Below are 23,177 nucleotides of genomic sequence, written 5' to 3'. Positions count from 1 at the left end.
GTAGAACCGTTTGCTTCAATTTATTGTTGAATGCACCAATGAAAATATGATTGCAGAACACGTAACCCCTCTCCTGCTTGGGCAGCGCTGCTGTCTGCAGTATTTTTAAATAGATAAATAAATTTCACAAGCAGCCCAGGACGTTCGTACAAGCTTTCGCTGAATAGCCTGTCTATCAAACGTATTTCTGTCGGCAGGACAGCTTTCTTCGGCAAGATGCAAGGCATATCAGTTGTGACGGTCAAATACTCTCCCTACGTGAGCAATAGCAGCTGCTACTATTTGGTATGCAGGGCCACGCAAACTAGTTTAGTTCAGATATTACGTGAAGCAAGAGCTTTGACGTTTTGTGAATATCGATAGCACAAGCTCTACTGCGGATGAAAGCCAGAAGACAGGGCGTCGGCAGCCCGACCAGCGTTTCACACCGCGGGCGACAGGCGGCGCAACCACCGCAATGTCATGAGACCTTTCATAACGAATAAGTAATGCCGTCCATAGGGATATATGAAACAGATATGAAACAGGGGACCGTATCGGCTCGGGGCATAGAAAATACTGGTCCTAAAGTGCGCATGTGCAGAACGACAGTGCTCTATTGGATGAGCGGGCGAGGCTAACGCAAAATTGCAGAAATAGCACGGTCCTCAGACACAGGATAGGGTCGGGCAAAATGACTGCACCCAATCTTTTTTTTTAATATCTTGGTATTCCGATTCCTGCGTTTAAGTCGCGCGCGAATTGCAGGAGCGAGAAGGTTCCGATAGTTGAACGATATACTTAAACATTTTGCCCTTCACTGGCGTTAAATTTCTGGTCGAGCCTAGATCTGCAAGAACTTTCTGGTGGTAACAAAAATTTTATGCCTAAGGAATTAACTGCGCTAGCGATCTAGCCTTTTCATCAAATATTTGCGACGTTTTTTTTTTGGCAATTCAAAGTCGCGCTCATGCGGTTTACTAACCTCTTCATGCCTGTTTACGCAATGGGATTGGGCTAAGCGCACCTGTACGTGAGACATCACCCGTCCCCCTTTTGTCGTGGTTGTTCCATCCGATTAATAGAGCATTCTCGAGAAAACTTAGTAGTGTTCTCACATTTTTTCAGATTTACCCCTCTTTACTAGGATTTATGCCGAAGTTTATACTTCGATGTGGGTTTTGACAGTCCGGTTCAATGAATCCTTATACCTTTTCTTGAACATGCTATACGGGCCAGATGAGACGTTTAGGCTAGCTAGGGAATCTGGACGCCAACAATAAAGTAACGTACTCATTGCCATGCATAGTTCTGTATAATTTGGTGTTAAGTGTAACGATCGCGAGGGCGCAGAAGGCCTATATTCCTTCTTGTACCAAAATGCTTTTCTATAAAGTGCATACCGAACCTCCACCTATTAGCACATTGCTACATTTAAATGTATATTTGCGTCTTCTGTGGATTGTCGTCTGTGCGATCTGTCTGAAACCATTGAACATTACTTCATGAACTTTCTTTTTTTGGCACGTGCTGCAAAGAACAAATTTGTCCTCAATTAATACACTGAACGATACCTTGGGGTTACTGTACCTGATTATGGATCCTTTAGCATTATTTTATTTATTACCTCCTCGGAGTCCGCAGCTCCTAAAAAAGACAACGCATGTTGGAAAGCAACCTGAAGCTCCTGTTCATCACAGAAGTCGTTTTATCCGAATGACGTTTCAGCGAAAGAAACTTTATCAGAAAATGGCTGTCCACCGAACTGGTTCTGCACTTTTGATGCGTGGCCCAACCTTGCCGCCCACATTAGTTATTTGTACTTTGTAAACAAATCGGTCCGGGCGACCGCGGTCTCTAAACTCGTTCGCGGCCATGAAGTGAGCTTTTATTTAATGCGAAAACATCACATGTTCCATTAGCTTAAGAGCCGGTGGCAGCGTCGCCATCCAAGACACGAAAAGCATGAGATTGTCTCTGGCAGGTGGTAGCCGGCATGTGACACGACTAGGAACAGATTGGTCGGCCGATCGCATGACGTCATGATACCACATGAAATGTCCGAGTAAGAAGCAGCTCCTTTCATACAGAAGAGCGAGATGTGAAATCGAACACGCCGACACTCTCGCACACCCTGTTTGAAGCCATACCACAACGGTGCCACTGACAGCTATAATTATGCAGTCATTAAGTCAATATGTAACACAGCACGACTATACTTTACAACGTAACACAGCAAGTAATGATTCGTTTGTTTGTTTTGTGGGGTTTAACGCCGCAAAGCGACTCAGGCTATGAGAGACGCCGTAGTGGAGGACTCCGGAAATTTTGACCACCTGGGGTTCTTAAACGTGCACTAACATCGCACAGCACACGGGCGCCTGGCTTTTCGCCTCCATTGAAAAGCTGCCGCCGAGGCCGGGATTCGATCCCGCTTCCTTGGGAACAGTAGTCGAGAGCCGAAATCACTGCGCCACCCCGGCGGGGTGAGCAGTGATTTAAAAATTATGTAATTCAATCTGGTGAAGTCACGAGACCACGTGACATCATCGTTGTCTTGACATCAGCGAATTTTGTGACCTTGCGAGCCGGATACTTTCCCTTACGAGGCTCCTAATGTCGCGTTAAAGAGCTGATTTTCGCTTAAATGGAAGCTGCATTACCATGACAAAAAGCATAAACCTGACGAGACGATAAGCAGGACTGTTTATTCAAATTCTCTTGTTTCTTCTCATCTTGCCTCAACTCAATGTCGTCTTGTGGTCGCGGCAGCACTTAAGGAAACAAAGATCATCACTTGTTCCCTGAAGTTTTATCACAGATTTCTGCTGCACGATCAGTTCAGGAGGCAAAAACTCAAGACGATGCGAGAGCATACTCTTATTTAAAACCACATTAAAATGTCCCTTTTTTTTAGTTAAAAACACACTTGAAGGTCAGCACAACCCTATTTGTCGGCTGCACCGCTGCCACAAGCCTTTGCTTCAACACAACACTTATCGACGTTTCGTTCATGTTCCGTTAGCCAGATGATTAAGTAGTTCTTTTGCCGAGTCCGAGAATGCTGCAGTATGAACCGCACAGTGGCAGAGCGCAGACTCAGAGTTCCTTGGGTAAGCCAGCGACATGCCTCTTCAAGTCTCACTAGTGGCAGCACATAGCTGTAAGCAAATCGCTTGCTGATTCTAAGTAGATAGTCTTCAGACAAACTGGCATCCACCCATTCTCGAAGCGGAGGCCAAAGTTCATGTTCAGCGAGTCTAATACCTGGCACCAACACTAGAGAAGGACTCAGGTGAATGTTCTAAGCACTGTTGTCTGGCGTGAATGTTGGATTGACTTGGCCATTCAACGCATAGGCAGGCGGAGAAGGCGCTCCAAGCGACAGCTTGTTTGATCTCTGCTGTTGTTTCCACAAGTTCCATTCGCTACGAACCATAGGGTCCCGAGGGCCATAGTTCTCGGTGGGTGAAAAGGTTGCTTTCAATTTCTGGAAACAAAGCAAGAAAAAGGCGCGCCATAAAAATTGTTTATAAAGAGATGTTTTAGTATAGAATCGTCGGAAATCACAACGTAATCCTCAATGTAGAACAAGTATAATTTACGAGGATTGCTCACAGTTATATGGCATGGGCGGAGTCGAGACGCAGAACACTTTAACAAGAAGTTACCTTGCATTACTGTTTAGGATACGTTAAAACGTATTGAAAACAATTTATTGCATCACAGTTCTATCATTAACTCGGCCATCAAATATGCACTCAAATACCTGGCCTATTAATATCCTGGAAAAGCTTGTGCAATGAATCAAAGTTATTGCATTGAATATTGCACCATGTGGCTTCCTTCCCCCTTCTGTACCCCACATGTTTGTCAACGAAAATATTCTTTGACCCTTTATCTCGTTCAGCAGACCACAGAGTGTCCACCCTTAAGCTCCTTCAATGCTATATGTTTGCCTCGTATCATATCACGTTCTCTAGCTAATGTGAGACATATGCATTACGACAAGCCAGATCTTCTATATTCAATATATGGTAGTATGAACACTATATTTTATATCTATATAACACTGGAGAAGGAAGGAAAGGGAAAAAAACTAATTATTGCCTTCTCAAAAAGACGTAATTATATCCAAACCCTTATGGCAGACCTACACAGTCGGCGCAGCATTTACCAACACTGGAAACATTTGTACACATAAACCCTCCATCATGGATAAATATTTAGTATGGTTTATTGGGTTTAACATCCCAAAGCGACTCCGGCTATGAGAGGTGCTGTAGTGAATAACTCCGGAAATTTCGACCACCTGAGCCTCTTTAATGTGCACTGAGATCGAACAGCACATGGGTGCCTTGCTTTTTGCCTCCATCGAAAAGAGACCACCGCGGCCAGGATTCGATCCCGCGTCCTTGGGTACAGCAGTCGAGCACCTTAACCGCTGCGCCACGACGGCAAGGTCGGAGAAAATGATATTTCAAGAGCAAGATGCTCACCTGCCTCAAGGATCCATTGTAATGTACGCGGAAGCAAGCATACAATGCTGTGAAGCAAAAACATCAATCTACTGTACGTTGAGACCTAGCCTGAATCAGACATCTACGTTTAAACTTTCGGAACAACCTACATCTTTCTGCGCCGAGCTCGTGGCAGTTTAGGAGGCGCTCGGCTCCGTGGCCACCATTACTACACTGACGCACTTCAAGCGGTACGTTTACTCCGACGTGTCAGCCGTTGCCCAAAAATATGTCAAGACATTCACCAGCTTGCGGCGCGCGTCCCGCAGTCATTACGTATTGAGTGGGTCCCACTGGACCTTCTGCCTTCACAAAGTCAAGCTGATTTAGCGACTCGTCTTGTGACCCAAGATTTATCATTACCACGGCTCCTTGATGTGGACGACGCTACCCTCCTTTTATCAAGGAAGGAACACCTCCGGCGCCGCACACGTGCTCTTGTCCCTCCGTGTGCGGTACCCCTCCCCCGCGGTCTCACGCGTGCAGAGGAGGTTGCGCTCAGGAGGATCCGGATAGGGGTTGCCCTCACACCAGCTGTCACTCGGATGTTGTCTCATTTTCAATACTTATATCCCCGCCCAGGTAGTCCGATATTTAAAGACGAAAATGTTGAAGCCGACATTCACCATTTGCTGTGGGTCTGCCCAGCTTTGAAACCAACACGTATCCGGCACTTGACGATAGCTGGACTTTCAGCCAACAATCCTGCCTCGTATCTCGCTTGGACTCAGGGACCACATCATCGCTCACTCTTGGACTTTTTCCTTTTTCCATTCCTTTAATCATTATCTCATTTCTCATCTCATACCGTACTGATGCCCTCAGGCAATAAATATCGTTAAAGAAAGAAGGAAAAAATACTAGTTCATTTCAAGTTCTCAGCGAATTTTAGAGATAGTTTGTTCGATAAGCAAGTCACACGTCTATCCGCCTTAGCCTACTGAGGACGACGATAGTATGTTGAGATGACCGTTTTATGCACCCGCACCGAGTGTTATGCAGAGCAAAACATGCCCCGCAGTAAATGCGCACCTCGAGAACCGTAGCGCCCGGTGCTTTGGCAAAAGTAATGGCCATCCACAGTGGCACTTGTCCAATAGCGATGGCCGCGAGGACCCAGCCGATGGTCTGGCCCAGTGGCGGCAGACTAGATGCACTTCCCTCGGTGGCGTTGCCATAGATGAAGATGGCCTGCGACGGATGGATGTCCACATGTTTCACTATTGCACAGTCGCCAAATCGCTGTTTATATCAGAGCGAATCATCAAAAACTCTTAAAAAAATAAACAGAGCAGCAATTCCTGCCCCTGTGATCGTTCTGCAAATGCACTGAACGGTGCACTTTGCTGAGCATCGGTCTATTGCTTTGCATAAAATGTGACACGAAATGCAACGGCGCTATAAAGATTGTATAAAACAGGGCTCGGTTTTTTCACGTCGCTGTCCTTTGCGCTGGCAGATTCACGGTGACTCCACACCAAATTGTCTAAATGACTATCTTTCTGCTATAAGGCTCGTTACACGATCCACCAAAAGTAGCACATTTTGTTGTTATCAATAAAGAAACTGCGGTCTGGTTCCTATGTTTATGGAGTTATTTGGCCAGGTAAGGGGGTACCAGATCTTCCAAACACCCTTGCGGCCTTTTCCCATATAGACGACATTGGCAGGTATTTTACAAGCGCTGTACGCATAAACATGGATTAAATAGTAAGTCTTCATTACAGCTACTGGCAGGACGGAAAATTCTGGCATTCAAGATGAAGTTGACAACAGTAAGCATCGCAAAACTTGCAGTTTCTGACAATAGGAAACTTCAGTTTCTCTTTATCGATATTACTGTCTGAGATCACAGAAGCTTTTTCGGATAATTCGACGTATTGTTTTTCGTAGTTCTCAACGATCGCTGTTTCCTGGAATAAGGTGTGAGTTTCTGCAGCATCAGAACTTTGTAACTCAAGTATTATCAATTAAAAATAATAGGTGCTCTTCTTACGATGAGAGATACTGGCGTGATGAATCCCCAGGTGATCTTCCAGTACCACGAAATCTTGCCGTTGAGCATGTACTCAAAGTCCCTGATAACGTTCCTGATACCTGAAGCGAAAACATGAATCTAATTTAAAGACAGTCTTGAACAATTTAACTCAAGTAGAGTTTTCTTTAAAAGCTGGAAGGTGATTTGTTCTCCTATGTAAGGTACTCATTCAGTGGCAACAGCGTTCGGTTCCCGAACCCGAGATGATGGCTTGAATTAAAGCCGCTGTGACTGCATTTCGAAGAAAATTGCTTAAACGGTCAATCTGAAGCCATTCACTAGATTGTGTCTGCTTAATAGCCCATAGCGTTGTCCTCACACAATTTTCTGGATTTCATTGCGTTCAGCTTTGCAGATTTACTCTTAGACTCCGGTATTCTTTTGATTCGGTTTTTTCTCTGCCTGATTCAAATTTTCACGCTCTTGCTTTTCAAAGCACATCCTAAAAAGACAGAAAGAACAAAGAAAGATTTATTAAGTGAAATGTGTCTTTTCTGTTCGTTCTGTTTTGTAGCGTACTTTTTTTCTAATGCAGGCAAACATATATACCAACTCCCCGAGTGCGGAATTTCAATCCAAATTTTCAGTAGTCGTTGGGACACACTTCATTCAGGAATGTTCACCTAGTTTAGCTTAACAGCGTAATAGTAGGATTTCACACTCATCTACGCCAAATTAGAGGCTTCTGAGGAAACAATATTGCTCGCCAGGAGTGTTTCACTCACCATAGATCCACATCAGGCCCACAACTTCAAAAATAGCGTACAAGAAGACAGCTTGGCCAACGCCGTAGTTGTCAAACAGAAGACGCATCGCATTCCCGCTCTGGTGGAAAGAAAGTAAAACAAGGAAGAAGTCACAGAAGCTCTGTTAGGGTCTCGATTAAATTAAGCCTACGAGGATTTGCGAAAGGCGAGAGAAAACACTCGTTTTCTTATGAATTAAATGCCATTCATGTGTATTATGCACTTCTACCACGAAAATTATCACATTTCTGTACCCCAAGGATACTCCAGCGGTTATCTTTTCAGCCATCGACGCTCTTATCTATAATGAAGTGTGTGCTACTCGTCAGCTCGTATTGCTAATTATGTCAAATCCTGTTTTGGTCAGGAGCCAGCGTGAAAGAGGAAGGATTAATTTAGAACACAACGAAAGGTGTATGTACGGTTAAGGATACACGTATAGGTTTTCGTCAGAGATAATGTATAACATTGCAGCCTTCATGCAAAAAAAAAAAAAAGAAAAACGTGGTTCAGTTCGTGTACGATTGTTACGGAAGTTTGAGCGGAGCGAGCCGAGCAGATTGCGCCATAACACAATGTTCAAAATGTTGGTAAATTAGCCGCGAATTCGGCACACATCCGGATACATTGCAACGTAGTAGAGCATGATAGTCTCCGTAGGCCTAGCGATAAGAAATATACCACTTACTGGAAAAAATAAACAGCAATAATAATGTCTGTCAGGTCCACCAACATGCTGCTATGTGTACGGCACATAATTGGAGGAAAAGGTGGAACGTAAAGTCTGGCAAAATTTGTGAAAGAAAGAAAGAGTAAATAATAATAATCAACTCTACATATACAATTTAGCTATACAGTGTTTGAACTGCGATACAATAATTCATTGAAATTCAAAGTAGGACACTGGTGCGAAGGTAAAGGAAACGAACCTTATGTACTTCTTTTGCCGGTGGCGGCGGTAAGTGCCTCTAAACTAAAATACTAACATCTCTATGCACTAAAGTTTTGAAAAAAAAAAATTCCTCCACTGTTGTAACTGAGTGTGACGTACGTCGGTACAGAGGATGAGGCCCGTTCCAAAGCATATGGCGCAGAACAGGATCGATATATGGCTCCTCCATTTCGCCAGGCCGGGAAACTGATCGGTCAGCACCGTTGTCACGGCCTGCACGTCACCGACCTGGAAACATATTGTAAGGAAGGCATATAGGTGACAAATATTATCTTCGTTCCATTATTGTTATAACGAATAGACATAAAAGACGATCAACGAGCAATTAATGAGTATAATTACTCCTTTACTACATATCTGATATGCCTTGAGCCTATTTGATATCATCTTACTTACGCTAACTGTCCCCGTTAGCTCAGTTCGTAGAGCCACTGCCCAGAACAAGTCGTGTGCCAGGTTCGAACCCCGGACCAGGAATAATGTTTCCTAAACTGCTTCTTGTAAGCTGTATAGATTTCTTTTGTAGCTGTACAGCTTCGTTTGGATGGATAGTAATAAGTAATGACTCCCATATAAAACACGCAGAAATAGGCACGCAGTCTAAGCTAGTTATTGCTCAACAAGGCTTCAGGTTCAAAATCTTGGCGCTACTCCTAGAACTCTCTGGGGATAGAGCAGAAACTCGCCTTTGGCCCAATATGTCAAAACTCAGCGTCATATATAATATTAACTCGTACGAAATTTGCAATTTAACAGATTCTCCTGTTAGTCGTGGCAAGCAGGTAAACTGGAGGAAGGGTTTGAAGATACAATATGACTACGAAATAAAATATTGTAGAACATCATCAATGATCAATGAGCGATTGCATGCCAGTCTGATACGCAGCGACACTATCTGCTTATTTCCAGTAATCAGCCTCATGTTTATCCCCGATTTAGAATCCGAGTTTTGCGGTTCATTATGAGGTTAAACTGCCCTTGCTATTCTGCGAACATACTCACGCCTGTGCCAAGTCCAAGGAGGAAAAGCATGAGGAAGAAGAGGACGGACCACAGCTGAGGCACGAATGAGATTCGGCTTAATGCCTCTGGATACGTCACGAAGGCCAGGCCCAGATCTGCCAACATGCAAAAAGGTAAACACGAAAAATAACATGAAGGCATGTGACAAGAAAGATATCTCACATTATCTGTGAGCACTGATAAAGAAATTTACGCATAAATGTGTCATTATTGCTCTTCAAAAATATTTCCAATAAATGGAAGAACAAAACACGAATTCAGCTACAGCCTCGAAGAACTGAAGAATATTGCGAGCTGCTCTTACTACAGCTGATTAATGTTTGGATGTCTGCTGGACGCATAACATTAAGTATAAGAATAGCAAAGAACTGAGAATTCCTCATGCGAAGCTATGATGATGACAGATTATAAGTTCGGTGCTGTCTAAATGTCGAGGGTATAGAGAACCTGGATAACGTCAGGTTCCTGCATCGTTATTTCGATTTCACAAAATGACAACGATGTGAATTTTAACCATTGAGGCACTTGCGTATGATGTAATATCGCATTGGTGGCAGTCTCAAGACCTCTCGCAGATTAGGCTACCCTTGGTGCCCTAAATTCAAGGGCAAAATATATTTCTGTCGTTCTTCACAATGCATGTTTGGTGCTTGCAACCCCTATAAGTATAGGCCGACTTACTCTAAATCTGCTGACACATGTGAATTGGACTTCTTCACAGTACGAGAGTTATGCACACAATATGAAGAACGATTAGCAAGCACGACAACCTAAATAAGTGGAGAGAATAGGTGCATAATGTAGGCGACGACGCAAAAGCAAAAAAACCACTCTATCATGCTTGAGAATGTTGTTTACATGTTTAATGGAACTTTTGTGGTGATTTCTTTTTCACAAATAAATATTGGCCTGAACACTTTTAAATAGAGTTAATGGCCCTCACCAGACTCGCCCTTGAGCACTTGCGAGATATCATCGGTGTTGAGGTCGTGAGCCAGAGACCCCAGGGTGGCGAAGACAACGCAGCCTGCCAAGATGCTGGTCATGGTATCCGCGATGCTGATGAAGAAGGCATCCCTATTGCAAGAGACACCAAAACGAACGAGAATGTAAGGGAAAGGGGAGCGGAATGTTGACTTCCCGTAAGGCCTATCAGACTATGAGTGTGCTTTGTGGCGAACTTAGTCACCCTTGAAAAGGCTGACGGATCACCCTAGAAACCACGGGAGTTTGTTTTGGAGGTTACCTAGAGTCGCCTTGGCGTGTAGTGGGCACTCGGAGTCTCAGAGTATCGTTTAGAGATAACTTGTATTCCTACTATAACTTGTATTCCTACACTTAAAGTAAACTTTAAAAAGAAACTCCGCACCATTCATCAAAAAATGTCGACTTAGCTGAAGTATTCTTTTAAAACTCCGTCAAGAAACGGCGCTATTTGAATGGCTTCGGTTGACAATTTCGAATATCACCTCTTTCTAAAAGAATATCAATTCGTCCAAGCAACACTGTGGAGTAAAAATAGCATCAAATTTGAAAACACAATTGCACGTGTCCGTGTTCTGTTCACATAAACTGTACAGCAGCTTCCGCTTGTCCGATCCATTTTGGTTCAGGGTGCCACTGGGGACGACTAATTGTTAGCTTATATCAATATTCTAAAGTTAGAGCTTAGCTACTTTGGTCATCTGATGAGAAGAGAGGAGTCGCTGGAGAAAGATTTGATGTTGGGAAAGGTTGAGGGTCGCCGGAGAAGGGGTAGGCAGCGAACGCAATGGTTAGATGGCATCCTCGAGGCGCTGCAGATGAAGTTATGTGATGTTAGGAAGATAGTGAGAGACCAGAAAGCGTGGCGTGATATGGTCCATTGGGTGACGGAGAGTCGGACACGACTGAACGACTGAACTGAACTGATCAATAGACTAACATGCCTAAGTTACATTGTCGGAAAGCAACTTCTGTAAACATGGGAAAGAAAAAAAAAAAGAAATATCAGCATACTCACCCCTGGTCATTTCCAAACGCAGACTGAGGGGACGTCGAAATGATTTTTATTGCACATCGCTCTCAAGCTACGCCACGCCTACATTCCCTTCCAAACGGTGACTATGGAGTCTTTCGGCCTTGGAGACATGAGTCCGAGTCAATTTGAGGGAGACAAATGTTCCTAGTATAAATTTAGTATTTTCAGCTCTAAATTGCCTTCCACTGCAGAAAACCTGCAGAGAAGAACGAAAAATATCTTTCCCTCACCGACAAGAGGTGGAAGGCGTTACTCTCAGCATTCCTTTTAAGTATTGTGAAAGAAAATTATCCCGCTTCATACGAAACAGGACGTCGTGTTCGACAGAGGGACGCATAGTGGCCTGTTCTACAAGACAAACATGGAGCATTTTGCGTCGCAGCGCTATGGCATTTATAAGCATCGACTGCGACGACGCTTTGGGTAGGAAGGCGATAACGAGCATGAAGCTTACCTTCCCACTTGGTGTCTGAAGTCGTTGTAGCTAGCGTACATTATCAGATGCCCGAATGCCGTGGTGAGGGAGAAAAACGACTGTTCGCAAGCCTTGAACCACACCTGAGAATAAAAAGCAATAAGGTTGAGGCTATCGAATGAGTTTCTTGCGGTCTAAGATACACTTAGGACAAACTGACCTTTGCCTGCATCGATAGATTAAGACCTTATGACTACAAAGGCCCTCTTACGCAGAAAAAAAAATACTTTTATATATAGAAACAACCCTGAAAACTAATTTATACGTAGCTTAGAATTCCATTGCATTAATGGCGTTTCTATGTCACCGATCTCTGAGGCCATGCCAAGCAGCCTTTAAATACATAACATTGAACCCTTCTCGGTGTAGTCGACGACACGAGCTTAAAATGATTTGTAGTTGAAGTGTCTACAATAAGGTTTATTTCAATTTTATCAGCAATAAATCCACGCCTTCTCTGCCGTGGAAAAACATGTCCGGGAATAGGCACAGAATCAATACTAATTAAGGAACAAGCATTGTATGGCTTTGTCCCGAACATAGCCTCATTAGGCAAAACACATGCCTTTCGGAAATAATTAAAGTGTCGATTTGAATGCATTATACTGGAAATAACGCTTGTTAGTGTGCAAGCCAGCTTCGTTAAAGGCTAAAATATAAAATGGAATCGGAAACATGCAGATCCTATACTCAGGCATGACCAGAGAACGAATCGCCATTCAATCCTCAAAGCAGACGTTCCAGTCAACTGCATTAGTTATCATGTACGGACAGATGACTGCTTCATACGCAGCCTTTCTTTTGAAGTTTATATCGGGATGTTCAATTTTGAGAAGTTTGATTATCTCCTCTGGGAAGAAGAGCCCTCGGGCGATGCGCATATCGAAAAATTACGATATGAGTTGTCGATAGCTATATGTATGGTTCGACGTTACTGCAGGAACGCACGCATCTTCCAGGTGATTGGTGAAGCCCCAGGCGACTAAAAGTAAACAGAATTAGATTGCTCTAGCGTACATTTTTTTAACACCTAGGAGGCTTCTCGCAAGGAACCGGTACCGCTGTTAAGAACACGATCCTGTTTTGACCGTGCGTCAGATGGCCAGCTGTAACTGTTCTTTATACAGTTATACCTTAAAAATCACAGACCAATCAGCTTACTGTCTGTTAGGTATAAGGTATTTACTAAGGTAATCGCTAATAGAATCAGGACAACCTTAGACTGCAATCAAGCAAAGGATCAAGCAGGGTTTCGGAAACGGTACTCTACTATCGATCATATCCATACCATCAATCAGGTGATAGAAAAATACTCGGAATATAACCAGCCCTTATACATAGCATTCATTGATTACGAAAAAGCATTTGACTCAGTTGAAACCTCGGCGGTGATGCAGGCATTGCGAAACCAGCGGGTAGACGAGCCGTACGTGAAAGTGCTGGAAGATATATATAGTGGCTGCACAGCAACCGTAGTTCTGCATAAAGAAAGTAACAAAATTCCCATAAAGAACGGTGTTAGGCAAGGAGATACAATCTCCCCAGTACTATTCACAGCTTGTTTAGAGGAAGTATTCAGAGACTTGGAATGGGAGCAGTTAGGGATAAGGGTAGATGGAGAATACTTCAGTAATCTGCGATTTGCTGATGACACGCATTGCCTTGCTAAGCAACTCGGGGGATGAACTGCAAATAATGATTGATGACCTAGACAGAAAAAGTAGAAAGGTAGGCTTGAAAATCAATATGCAGAAGACTAAGGTAATGTTCAACAGCCTCGGGAAGGAACAGCAGTTTACATTAGGTAGCGAAATACTGGAAGTAGTAGGCGAATATGTCTACTTAGGACAGGTAGTAACCGCAGATCCGGACCATGAAAAGGAAATAACAAGAAGAATAAGATTGGGATGGAGTGCATTTGGCAAGCACTCGCAGATTATGACTAGCAGCTTACCGGTATCGCTAAATAGGAAAGTATATAACAGTTGCATCTTACCTGTACTCACCTATGGGGCTGAAACGTGGAGGATAACCAAGAGAGTTCTACTTAAGTTGAGGACAACCCAGAGGGCTATGGAACGAAAAATGTTAGGGGTAACATTAAGAGATAGAAAAAAAAAAAAAAATCCGCGTGTCGATGGAATTGCATATACAGGTTTGGGGTGCGACCTGATGCCGGTGAACACCTCCGGCAACGCACTCCCTCACCAGAACAGGAGTTGGCCACCCTGGTGCAGTAATTGGCCACAACCTCCTATGATAAGCTCCATAAAACCCTGGCCCTCAGTCACCAGCGGCTGCGGAACAACTGACCACGGCGGCGGTCAGACCTGTGACGCAGCAGGGGGTGCTAAGAAAGCCTGGCTCCGCTGGACAGGCCGCCATTGGAAACTGACCCTGGCAACGTTTAACGCTAGAACCCTTGCTAGTGAAGCTAGTTTAGCAGTGCTGTTAGAGGAACTAGAGGGCATGAAATGGGATGTCATAGGGCTTAGTGAGGTTAGGAGGCCGAATGAGGCATATACTGTATTGAAGGATGGGCATGTACTGTGTTATCGAGGTTTACCAGAGAGGCGACAACTAGGGGTAGGTTTTCTTGTCAATAAGTATATAGCGGGTAATATAGATGAATTCTATAGCATTAATGAGAGGGTTGCAGGCATCGTAATTACGCTTAATAAGCGGTATAAACTGAAGGTTGTACAGGCCTATGCACCTACGTGTAGTTATGATGACCAGGCAGTTGAAAGCTTCTATGAAGATGTAGAATCGGCAATGCGAAAAGTAAAGACGCAGTATACTGTACTAATTGGCGACTTCAATGCCAAGGTAGGGAAAAAACAGGCAGGAGACAAGGCAGTAGGTGACTATGGCATTGGTTCTAGGAATAGCAGGGGGGAGTTACTAGTTGAGTTTGCAGAGCGCAATAACTTACGAATCATGAATACCTTCTTCAGGAAACGGAAGAACCGGAAATGGACATGGAAAAGTCCTAACGGAGAGACTAAAAATGAAATCGACTTCATAATGTGTTCAACCCCCGCCATTGTGCAGGATGTAGAGGTAATCGGGAAAGTTCGATGTAGTGACCATAGGATGGTGAGGTCCCGAATTAGCCTAAATCTGAAGAAGGAACGCAATAGATTAGTAAGAAAGAAACCCATCAACGAATTAGCGGTGAGGGGGAGGGCAGAAGAGTTCAGAATCTCGCTACAGAATAGGTTTTCAGCTCTAACTGAGGATGGCGACATTACCCTAGAGGCAATGAACAATAATTTCAGAGATATCATTACTGAGTGCGCAGTAGAAGTAGGCGGTAGGATAGTTAAAGAGAATACCGGTAAGCTGTCTAAGGAGACGAAAGATTTGATTAAGAAACGGCAGAGTATGAAAGCTTCCAATCCAACAGACCAGATCGAATTGGCCGAGATATCAAAGCTAATCAATAAGCGCAAGGTGGCCGATATAAGGAAGTATAACATGGAGAAAATTGAGCATGCTGTAAAGAACGGGGGAAGCCTTAAAGCGGCAAAGAAGAAATTGGGCATAGGCAAAAACCAGATGCATGCGATAAGGGACAAGGCGGGCAACGTCATCACTAATATGGACAAGATAGTCAAAGTAGCCGAGGAGTTCTATACAGATCTCTACAGTAGCCAAAGTAGTCAGGACCGTAGTGAGATTGGCGGTAGCGAAAAACACTCAGACGTTCCACCAGTGACGAAGGACGAGGTCAAGAAAGCACTAGAAACTATGAAAAGGGGGAAATCAGCTGGAGAGGATCAGATAACTACAGATTTGCTGAAGGACGGGGGGGATATCGTGCTAGAAAAACTGGCCACCCTGTATACGCAGTGCCTGGTGTCATCGACGGTACCGGAAGCATGGAAGAATGCAAACATTATCCTCATTCACAAGACAGGGGACTCTAAGGACCTTAAAAATTAGAGACCAATCAGCTTACTGTCTGTTACGTATAAGGTATTTACTAAGGTAATCGCCAATAGAATCAGGACAACCTTAGACTGCAATCAAGCAAAGGATCAAGCAGGGTTTCGGAAACGGTACTCAACTATCGATCATATCCATACCATCAATCAGGTGATAGAAAAATGTTCGGAATATAACCAGCCCTTATACATAGCATTCATTGATTACGAAAAAGCATTTGACTCAGTTGAAACCTCGGCGGTGATGCAGGCATTGCGAAATCAGGGGGTAGACGAGCCGTACGTGAAAGTGCTGGAAGATATATATAGTGGCTGCACAGCAACCATAGTTCTACATAAAGAAAGCAATAAAATTCCCATAAAGAAAGGTGTTAGGCAAGGAGACACAATCTCCCCATTACTATTCACAGCTTGTTTAGAGGAAGTATTCAGAGACTTGGAATGGGAGCAGTTAGGGATAAGGGTAGATGGAGAATACCTCAGTAATCTGCGATTTGCAGATGACATTGCCTTGCTAAGCAACTCGGGGGATGAACTGCAAATAATGATTGATGACCTAGACAGAAAAAGTAGAATGGTAGGCTTGAAAATCAATATGCAGAAGACTAAGGTAATGTTCAACAGCCTCGGGAAGGAACAGCAGTTTACATTAGGTAGCGAAATACTGGAAATAGTAGTCGAATATGTCTACTTAGGACAGGTAGTAACCGCAGATCCAGACCATGAAAAGGAAATATCAAGAAGAATAAGATTGGGATGGAGCGCATTTGGCAAGCACTCGCAGATTATGACTAGCAGCTTACCGGTATCGCTCAAGAGGAAAGTGTACAACAGTTGTATCTTGCCTGTACTCACCTATGGGGCTGAAACGTGGAGGCTAACCAAGAGAGTTCTACTTAAGTTGAGGACAACCCAGAGGGCTATGGAACGAAAAATGGTAGGGGTAACATTAAGAGATAGAAAGCGTGCAGAGTGGGTCAGAGAAATAACTCAAGTTAATGACATTCTAGTGGAAATTAAGAAGAAGAAATGGACATGGGCAGGACATGTAGTGCGAAGAGAGGATAACCGATGGTCGCTGAGGGTAACAAACTGGATTCCAAGGGAAGGAAAGCGTAGCAGGGGGAGGCAGAAAGTTAGGTGGGCGGATGAGATTAAGAAGTTCGCAGGGGTCAAGTGGATGCAGCTAGCACAGAACCGGGTTAAGTGGAGAAATATGGGAGAGGCCTTCGCCCTGCAGTGGGTATAATCAGGCTGATGATGATGATGATGATGATGATGATGAAGAGATAGAAAGCGTGCAGAGTGGGTCAGAGAAATAACTCAAGTTACCGACATTCTGGTAGAAATTAAGAAGAAATGGACATGGGCAGGGCATGTAGTGCGAAGAGAGGATAACCGATGGTCGCTGAGGGTAACAAACTGGATTCCAAGGGAAGGAAAGCGTAGCAGGGGGCGGCAGAAAGTTAGGTGGGCGGATGAGATTAAGAAGTTCGCACGGATCAAGTGGATGCAGCTAGCACAGAACCGGGTTAAGTGGAGAAATATGGGAGAGGCCTTCGCCCTGCAGTGGGTATAATCAGGCTGATGATGATGATGATGATGATGATGATGATGATGATGATGATGATGATGATGATGATGAAATGTTCTTTTAAAGACTATATTACCGCAACGCAAAGTTTCTTCTTTTCTTTTTTTTTTCAAGCATGACACTCCTCGGCGAAGGATGTCACGATGGAATGTCGCTGGTTCATGGCAAAGAATGAATACATAACATCATTTTCGTGTCGTCACAATATTTTGAGAGCAGACGCAATCATACCTCAATTTCCCAGATCTTCTCCCAGTGCGGTACGAAGAATGCCTTGATGCCGTTGAAGGCCCCATCTTGGAGGCAGGTGATGATGAGCAACGAGATCATAACAACGTACGGCATCGTCGACGTCAGGTACACCACCTTTCGCAAGAAAAAATGCGGGAGAGAAAGAAAGATGAAGAGAAAAATATTTTGGGGTCATCCTCATCATCAGCTTGACTACATATCCCTCCAGTACCGTTTCAATTAACCCGGTCCTCTGCAAACTGCACTCGCTTGACCTTCAGAAACTTCCTAATCTCATCCGTCCACCTTATGTTTTGCCTCCATGCTTACCTTCAACAGGAATTAAATTTGCTACTCTAGTGACAGCCGATTATCCTCCCTCAGCAATACATCAGCTTCCCTATGCCCATTTCTTTATCATAATTTCCATTGGAATATCATTCATTCGAAGTTATCACCTTGCCCATTCGGCACGCTTCTTGTCTCGTAATGTTACTGCTACCATTTTATTCTTCACGACTCTGTGTAATCTTCAATTTAAGTTGGCCTCTTTTATTAGGCCTCTACGTTTCTGTCCCATAGGGGATTACTTTCCTCTTGAGGAATACCGTTAAGCTGCTAGCCATGATCTGCGGGTACTTTCAAATGAGCTCTATTCAAATTTCTGTGTCGGTGCGCCTGTAAATAAGCTGCATGCTTGAGGGGTGTCGCTGGAGAGTGAAGAGCATGTTGATTCCCAGTAGACAGGAATATGCTTGAAACTGCAGTGCTGATATATGCCCGTTTCCTCTCGAGTGAGTATGCGGCGGAAGAGGCTACAAGCGGATGTCCTCGCGACTCCCGCGTAAATATTTTGCCTGTTAGAAGTGCGTACCTAATGCATGCTCCGCAATTTACGCAGAGGCCGAACTGTTGCCGAGACAACCTATCGTTCTATTGCAGGCAGGAAAGCGCGTGAGCGTGCTCATTCTCAGGGGTAGCCGAGCACAGGGAACCCAGACGACGCGCGGAGACCATGATATTAATAGTCTTGAATACTAACATTATTATTATTACTAATGGGTTAATATTACTAGTGAGCAAATCGGCAACGTAGAAAATGTGGCCAAAGGATCAACACCTCTCGCTCATTAAATGTGATAGTAAGAACAAAATCAGAGCTGCGCTATATGCAGACTTGTAGGTTAATGAAGTACTTTTTGCACGTCTTTCAACATCGTGCAACACCAGAAGCACTGAGCCTGTCAGCCAGGATTGAAAAACTGTGACCGATAATAGGCAAACAAGGTTTCGAAAAATTCTGTTTCTGGTTATATTCCATAAATCTTCTCGCTTCTGCAGTTGAGGGCATGTTAAAAAACTTAAAAAGTAGCGCTTCCTCTTATATCAGTGAAATAAATGTGGCGGTCATTCAGTACCTTAATGCCGTGACTGGCAATTTGAAAAGGATTGGGGGAAAAAGCGGGAATGGACGTTGTATTCAGGCTCCGTTGCGACTGGGCAGCATGTGCGCACGTGTAAACATGTGTGTATATACTGTCCCCGTCTGCACGTAGAAGCACCGAAACAAGTTTGTATCCTGCAACGGCAACATTGTCGACTCTCTCCCTCTATCCTGTGGCAAATACTATGTTGGTCAGAATAGCCTTCTTAACGACATGTCGTTAAGGGAACACTGCAATAATATAAAAATGCTGCTCGCAATATCGGGATTAATTGCCGTAATTGTGCTTGCCATCCACTGGTCGAAAAGTGTGAAGCTGTAGCATATCACAAAGGTACGGTCACCTGAGAGATCATTGAGGCTTCACAGATTGCAAATCTAGGTCCGGCATGCGTTAGCACTCCATCCATCGCCATATAAAAAAACAACAACAACAACACGAGTTTCTTGTTTCATCGTATAGAATTTATTGTCTTGTTTTACCGTCCTTTTGCCTTTCTGATTTATCAGACTTGGCTACTTGTACTTAAACAGGGTGCTCTGAATAAAACAATCAGTTGTTAGTCAGTGTAAGCTATTATTTTTTAAGTCAGGAGGTTCGATCAGTGCGGCGTTTTCGTCTCACCTTGCCCACCGAGCGGATGCCCTTGTACGTGGAGAGTGCCTCGCAGGTCCAGGCAAGGAGGCAACACAGCGCCATCCGCCAGTCTAGCGCCGAGGGCAGCGTGAAGCCTCCGGAGTCGCGAAGAACATACTTTCTGCAACGAAGTTTGAGGCCGAACTGAGTATTGAAGCAAATTAAGAAAGAAACACGTTTAGTTACATAACATTTAACGCGAAAACCCTACGTCGACAGGTTTAACCAGATCTAGCGGGCATGCACTGTTAACTGGGGCTTCCCTATAAAGATTGGAGGGTCAGATAATCTAGCGTTCCAAGACTCTTAGATCGCCGAAGGAGACAACCTGCCTCTATAGGCCACGCAAGCGTGGGTAAAGTGAGGCTTTATATCTGCGTCACTCATGGCAATTAGGACAACATACATCACTGCCCTTCACACGTGCGTCAGGCGACAATGACAACGAAGACGGCGGCATTGCCATTTACATCTACGTTATATATCAAGATAAACTGCGTCAAAATGTGTTTTTTTTTTGTTATTTTTTGCACGCTATACTAGTCTTAGCCGCGTTAAATTTCTGCGTTTTTTTTTTTATCATTTCCACAACGCCTCATTGGGTCCATGATTGAAGATTGGAGTGGTTAGTTCAAACAGACGGGACGAGTGCTCGGTCGTTCGTCTTTCTTATAGTAGTCTTGCTCCAAATTTTCGACGTTAAAATTTATACGGATTAAAATTATAACGATATTCGCACTCTGGAAGTTCAAAAGGATTCTAAACACTACCTCGTAACATTGCGATTATGTAGAGTGATTCAGTTTTGTTTTGCAAAGTTTATAAATTTATTTTTACATAAACCATGATATCCACAAGTCACGTGCCAGAGCAGAAATGACATGTGAAATGAATAATCGTCTGTGGTTTGCCAAAAAAAGAATTCCCTGAGCAGCTCTGAACTTATCTTTCTCTAAGCTTGCACGCCCTGCGCTTGTAGAATGATTTTGCGTATTGCACGATTCTTTTTTTTTTTTTTTTTCTGTCCAGCAAATGCAATTAAGTTCAAAAGCGCTTCCATTGGAAGACTTAGTACGGCTGCAGTTTTCTTTCACACCTCTAAAAACAGAACTAGTTCCGGCACGAGGAGTCGTATGATAGGAATCTAACAAAATTGGTGAAATAGCCTAAAACTCACTTATTTAGCTTTTATTGTACCTTGGCGCAATGCTTGGTTCGTTAACTTTATCAGGTCTTAAGCCGTTAGGATTAGGACTTAGACCTAGACTAGAAGTTCATTTCATATAGCAGTACCTGACATATATTCAAAACAGTCCATCGCTAAAAGAAAGAAATGAACATGGACCATGAACTATTTTAATCCGGCTACTAGGAGTGGCGGACGCGGTTGCCTTCTCGTCAGCAACGCTAAATTTGACCATCGTGAGCGATAACAACGCTTATTCACGAAATGAAAATGTAACTTGGACATTTCTTCTGAAAGAAACAACTCAAGTTACCTTATCGTATACGTACTGAAAGTATTGCTCCGGTGCTGATGAGGCACTCGTCACGTTGGTCGTGACTGACAAATTCTGTAAAGAAAAAGAACGTTACAGGTCTCCGTTCACAAAAGCGGCAACAAAAAGAACAATGCCGTATAATTTGGGACATTTTGGATAACGTTAGTCTCTGATCGACTCAACGACGAAAAGATCTTCAAACGAAAAGCATGGGGTTGCACTGATCCTAAACATCTGGTGAGCCTTGTGCCTGTCAGTTATTCGCTCTAATGAGTAGTCGTTTCATCAGTTTAATGTCAATACTGTGCCTTATAGAAATCTTTATTCACGCCCTTACACTGGAGGAGCACGAAATATCGAACAGATCATTCAGAAAGGCAGGATTAATATGACGCGGCAAGCCACAAATAATCACACAGTTAAATTTAGCCAACCGGCTTCAGCTAACTGTCTGTTCACAAAGAGTTCGTCAACTTCGACGCGCATAATATTTACAGCTTAGTACAAACTAATCTGCAGCGTCTAATAACCAAGGGAGTCTGATACGAAATGACATGTTGAGATGGAGCATGTCAAACACAAAAGCACAGGCGCCGAATAGAAAACTGCACAGAAGTGGATTTCTCGGCATCTATTCAGAAAAGGGCTGCAAGTTAGGAGTGCATAGACCCTATTCACTATCAGGTTTAGCTGGCGGCAGTTGTGGCAACTCTATATTGTGGAGACGCCATAACGTTGGGCGGTTCGAAACTAAAATCCCACAAAAAAATGTACCCGAAGCGTCGGCGCCGGTCTACCGGCGTACTTCCTACTGCGCGCCGTTCATTTGTCGGACACAATTGAAACGCCGTTTGGAACACCTTCCAACCAGAGCTCGGATTTCACCGACGCCGTTTCATGATTCTCCGTAGGCCCTCTCTCTCTTTCCCCCTCTCCGATGTTGCGTTGTGCGTGCCATGGTTTCCACCCGCCGGGGTGGCACAGTGGTAAGACGCCCGACTACTGTCCGGAATTCCCGGGCTCGAACCCAACCTCGGCGGCTGCGTTTCGATGGCGGCGAAACGAAGAGGCGTCCGTGTGCTGTGCGATGTCAGCGCACGTTAAAGATCCCCAGGTGGTCGAAATTACTCCGTAGCCCTCCACTACGGCTCCTCTTTCTCTCTTTCCACTTTCACTCCCACCTTTCTCTTTCCCTCACGGCGCGGTTCAGGTGTCCACAGAAAACGAGTGAGAGAGTTACTGCGCCTTTCCCTTCCAGTGAACCAATTTTTAAATTTTTTTATTCCAGTGCAGTGGTAAGACGCCCGACTATTGTGCCGGAGTTCCCGGGATCGAATCCCGGCCTCGGCGGCTGCGTTTCGATGGAGGCGAAACGAAGTGGCGCCCGTGTGCTGTGCGATGTCAGCGCACGTTAAAGATCCCCAGGTGATCGAAATTACTCCGTGGCCCTCCACTACGGCCCCCTTTCTCTATATCCACTTTCACTCCCACCTTCATCCCTTCCCTTACGGCGCGGTTCAGGTGTCCACAGAGCAAGTGTGACAGATACTGCGCCTTTCCCTTCCTATGAACCAACCAACCAACCATTCCAGTAAAGCTGCAGTGACGTCACGTAAATAAGCTCTATAGGTCTGAATCGATTCTTGAAAAATCAGCCCTCGTCTTGTGTGGCCATTTTTATCTGTGCTTTAACTTTGCAGAAGCTGCTTGTCCCAGATTTTCAAGATTACAAGTGACGAGAAGGTGTGTCAGTGTTAATGCAGATTGTGGAAGATAGCGAGATTGTAAGACACTGAAAAATAGTGACGCCGGAAAAGAATGTAAAACGAAGTGCTTGTCGCTACCCTCATGATTTAAGTTCGCATTGCGCCGGATGGGCGCCACAACCTCTACATTTGAGCTTCAGCATGAAATGGAGCAAAAAAAAATTAAAAGTAACATCTAAGCCTGAGTTAAAGATGCTGACGTACGTGGTTTGTCCTTTTATTTTAGTTCACCTGTTTGCTGCATAATAGGATTTATGATATATTATCTGGTCAAGGCTTTTCGTTTCTGGTCATTTTTCA

At 44.1% G+C, this 23,177-nt stretch overlaps 1 protein-coding gene across 1 annotated transcript in view; it reads right to left on the bottom strand.

Annotated features, from left to right (window-relative positions):
* Positions 1–3,274: 3,274 nt before the first annotated feature.
* LOC146208274 (sodium-dependent nutrient amino acid transporter 1-like) overlaps positions 3,275–23,177 on the bottom strand; it is a 42,306-nt gene continuing 22,403 nt past the window's right edge. Inside the window, exons 8-18 of the mRNA XM_084592428.1 lie at positions 21,125–21,183; positions 19,598–19,730; positions 17,529–17,663; positions 11,733–11,836; positions 10,202–10,335; positions 9,238–9,353; positions 8,335–8,463; positions 7,263–7,362; positions 6,496–6,596; positions 5,532–5,690; positions 3,275–3,469 (exon numbers count right to left, since the gene is read on the bottom strand). Of these exons, the coding sequence (XP_084448554.1) occupies positions 3,284–3,469; positions 5,532–5,690; positions 6,496–6,596; positions 7,263–7,362; positions 8,335–8,463; positions 9,238–9,353; positions 10,202–10,335; positions 11,733–11,836; positions 17,529–17,663; positions 19,598–19,730; positions 21,125–21,183 (1,356 nt within the window). The 3' untranslated portion in view covers positions 3,275–3,283. The remainder of the gene's footprint in view (positions 3,470–5,531; positions 5,691–6,495; positions 6,597–7,262; positions 7,363–8,334; positions 8,464–9,237; positions 9,354–10,201; positions 10,336–11,732; positions 11,837–17,528; positions 17,664–19,597; positions 19,731–21,124; positions 21,184–23,177) is intronic.

This window comes from Amblyomma maculatum, chromosome 1, assembly GCF_055883805.1.
Source record: "Amblyomma maculatum isolate TAMU_Amacu chromosome 1, ASM5588380v1, whole genome shotgun sequence".
NCBI lineage: Eukaryota > Metazoa > Arthropoda > Arachnida > Ixodida > Ixodidae > Amblyomma > Amblyomma maculatum.
Note: the sequence above shows the minus strand (reverse complement) of the source record. Positions and strands in the feature narration are given on the sequence as shown.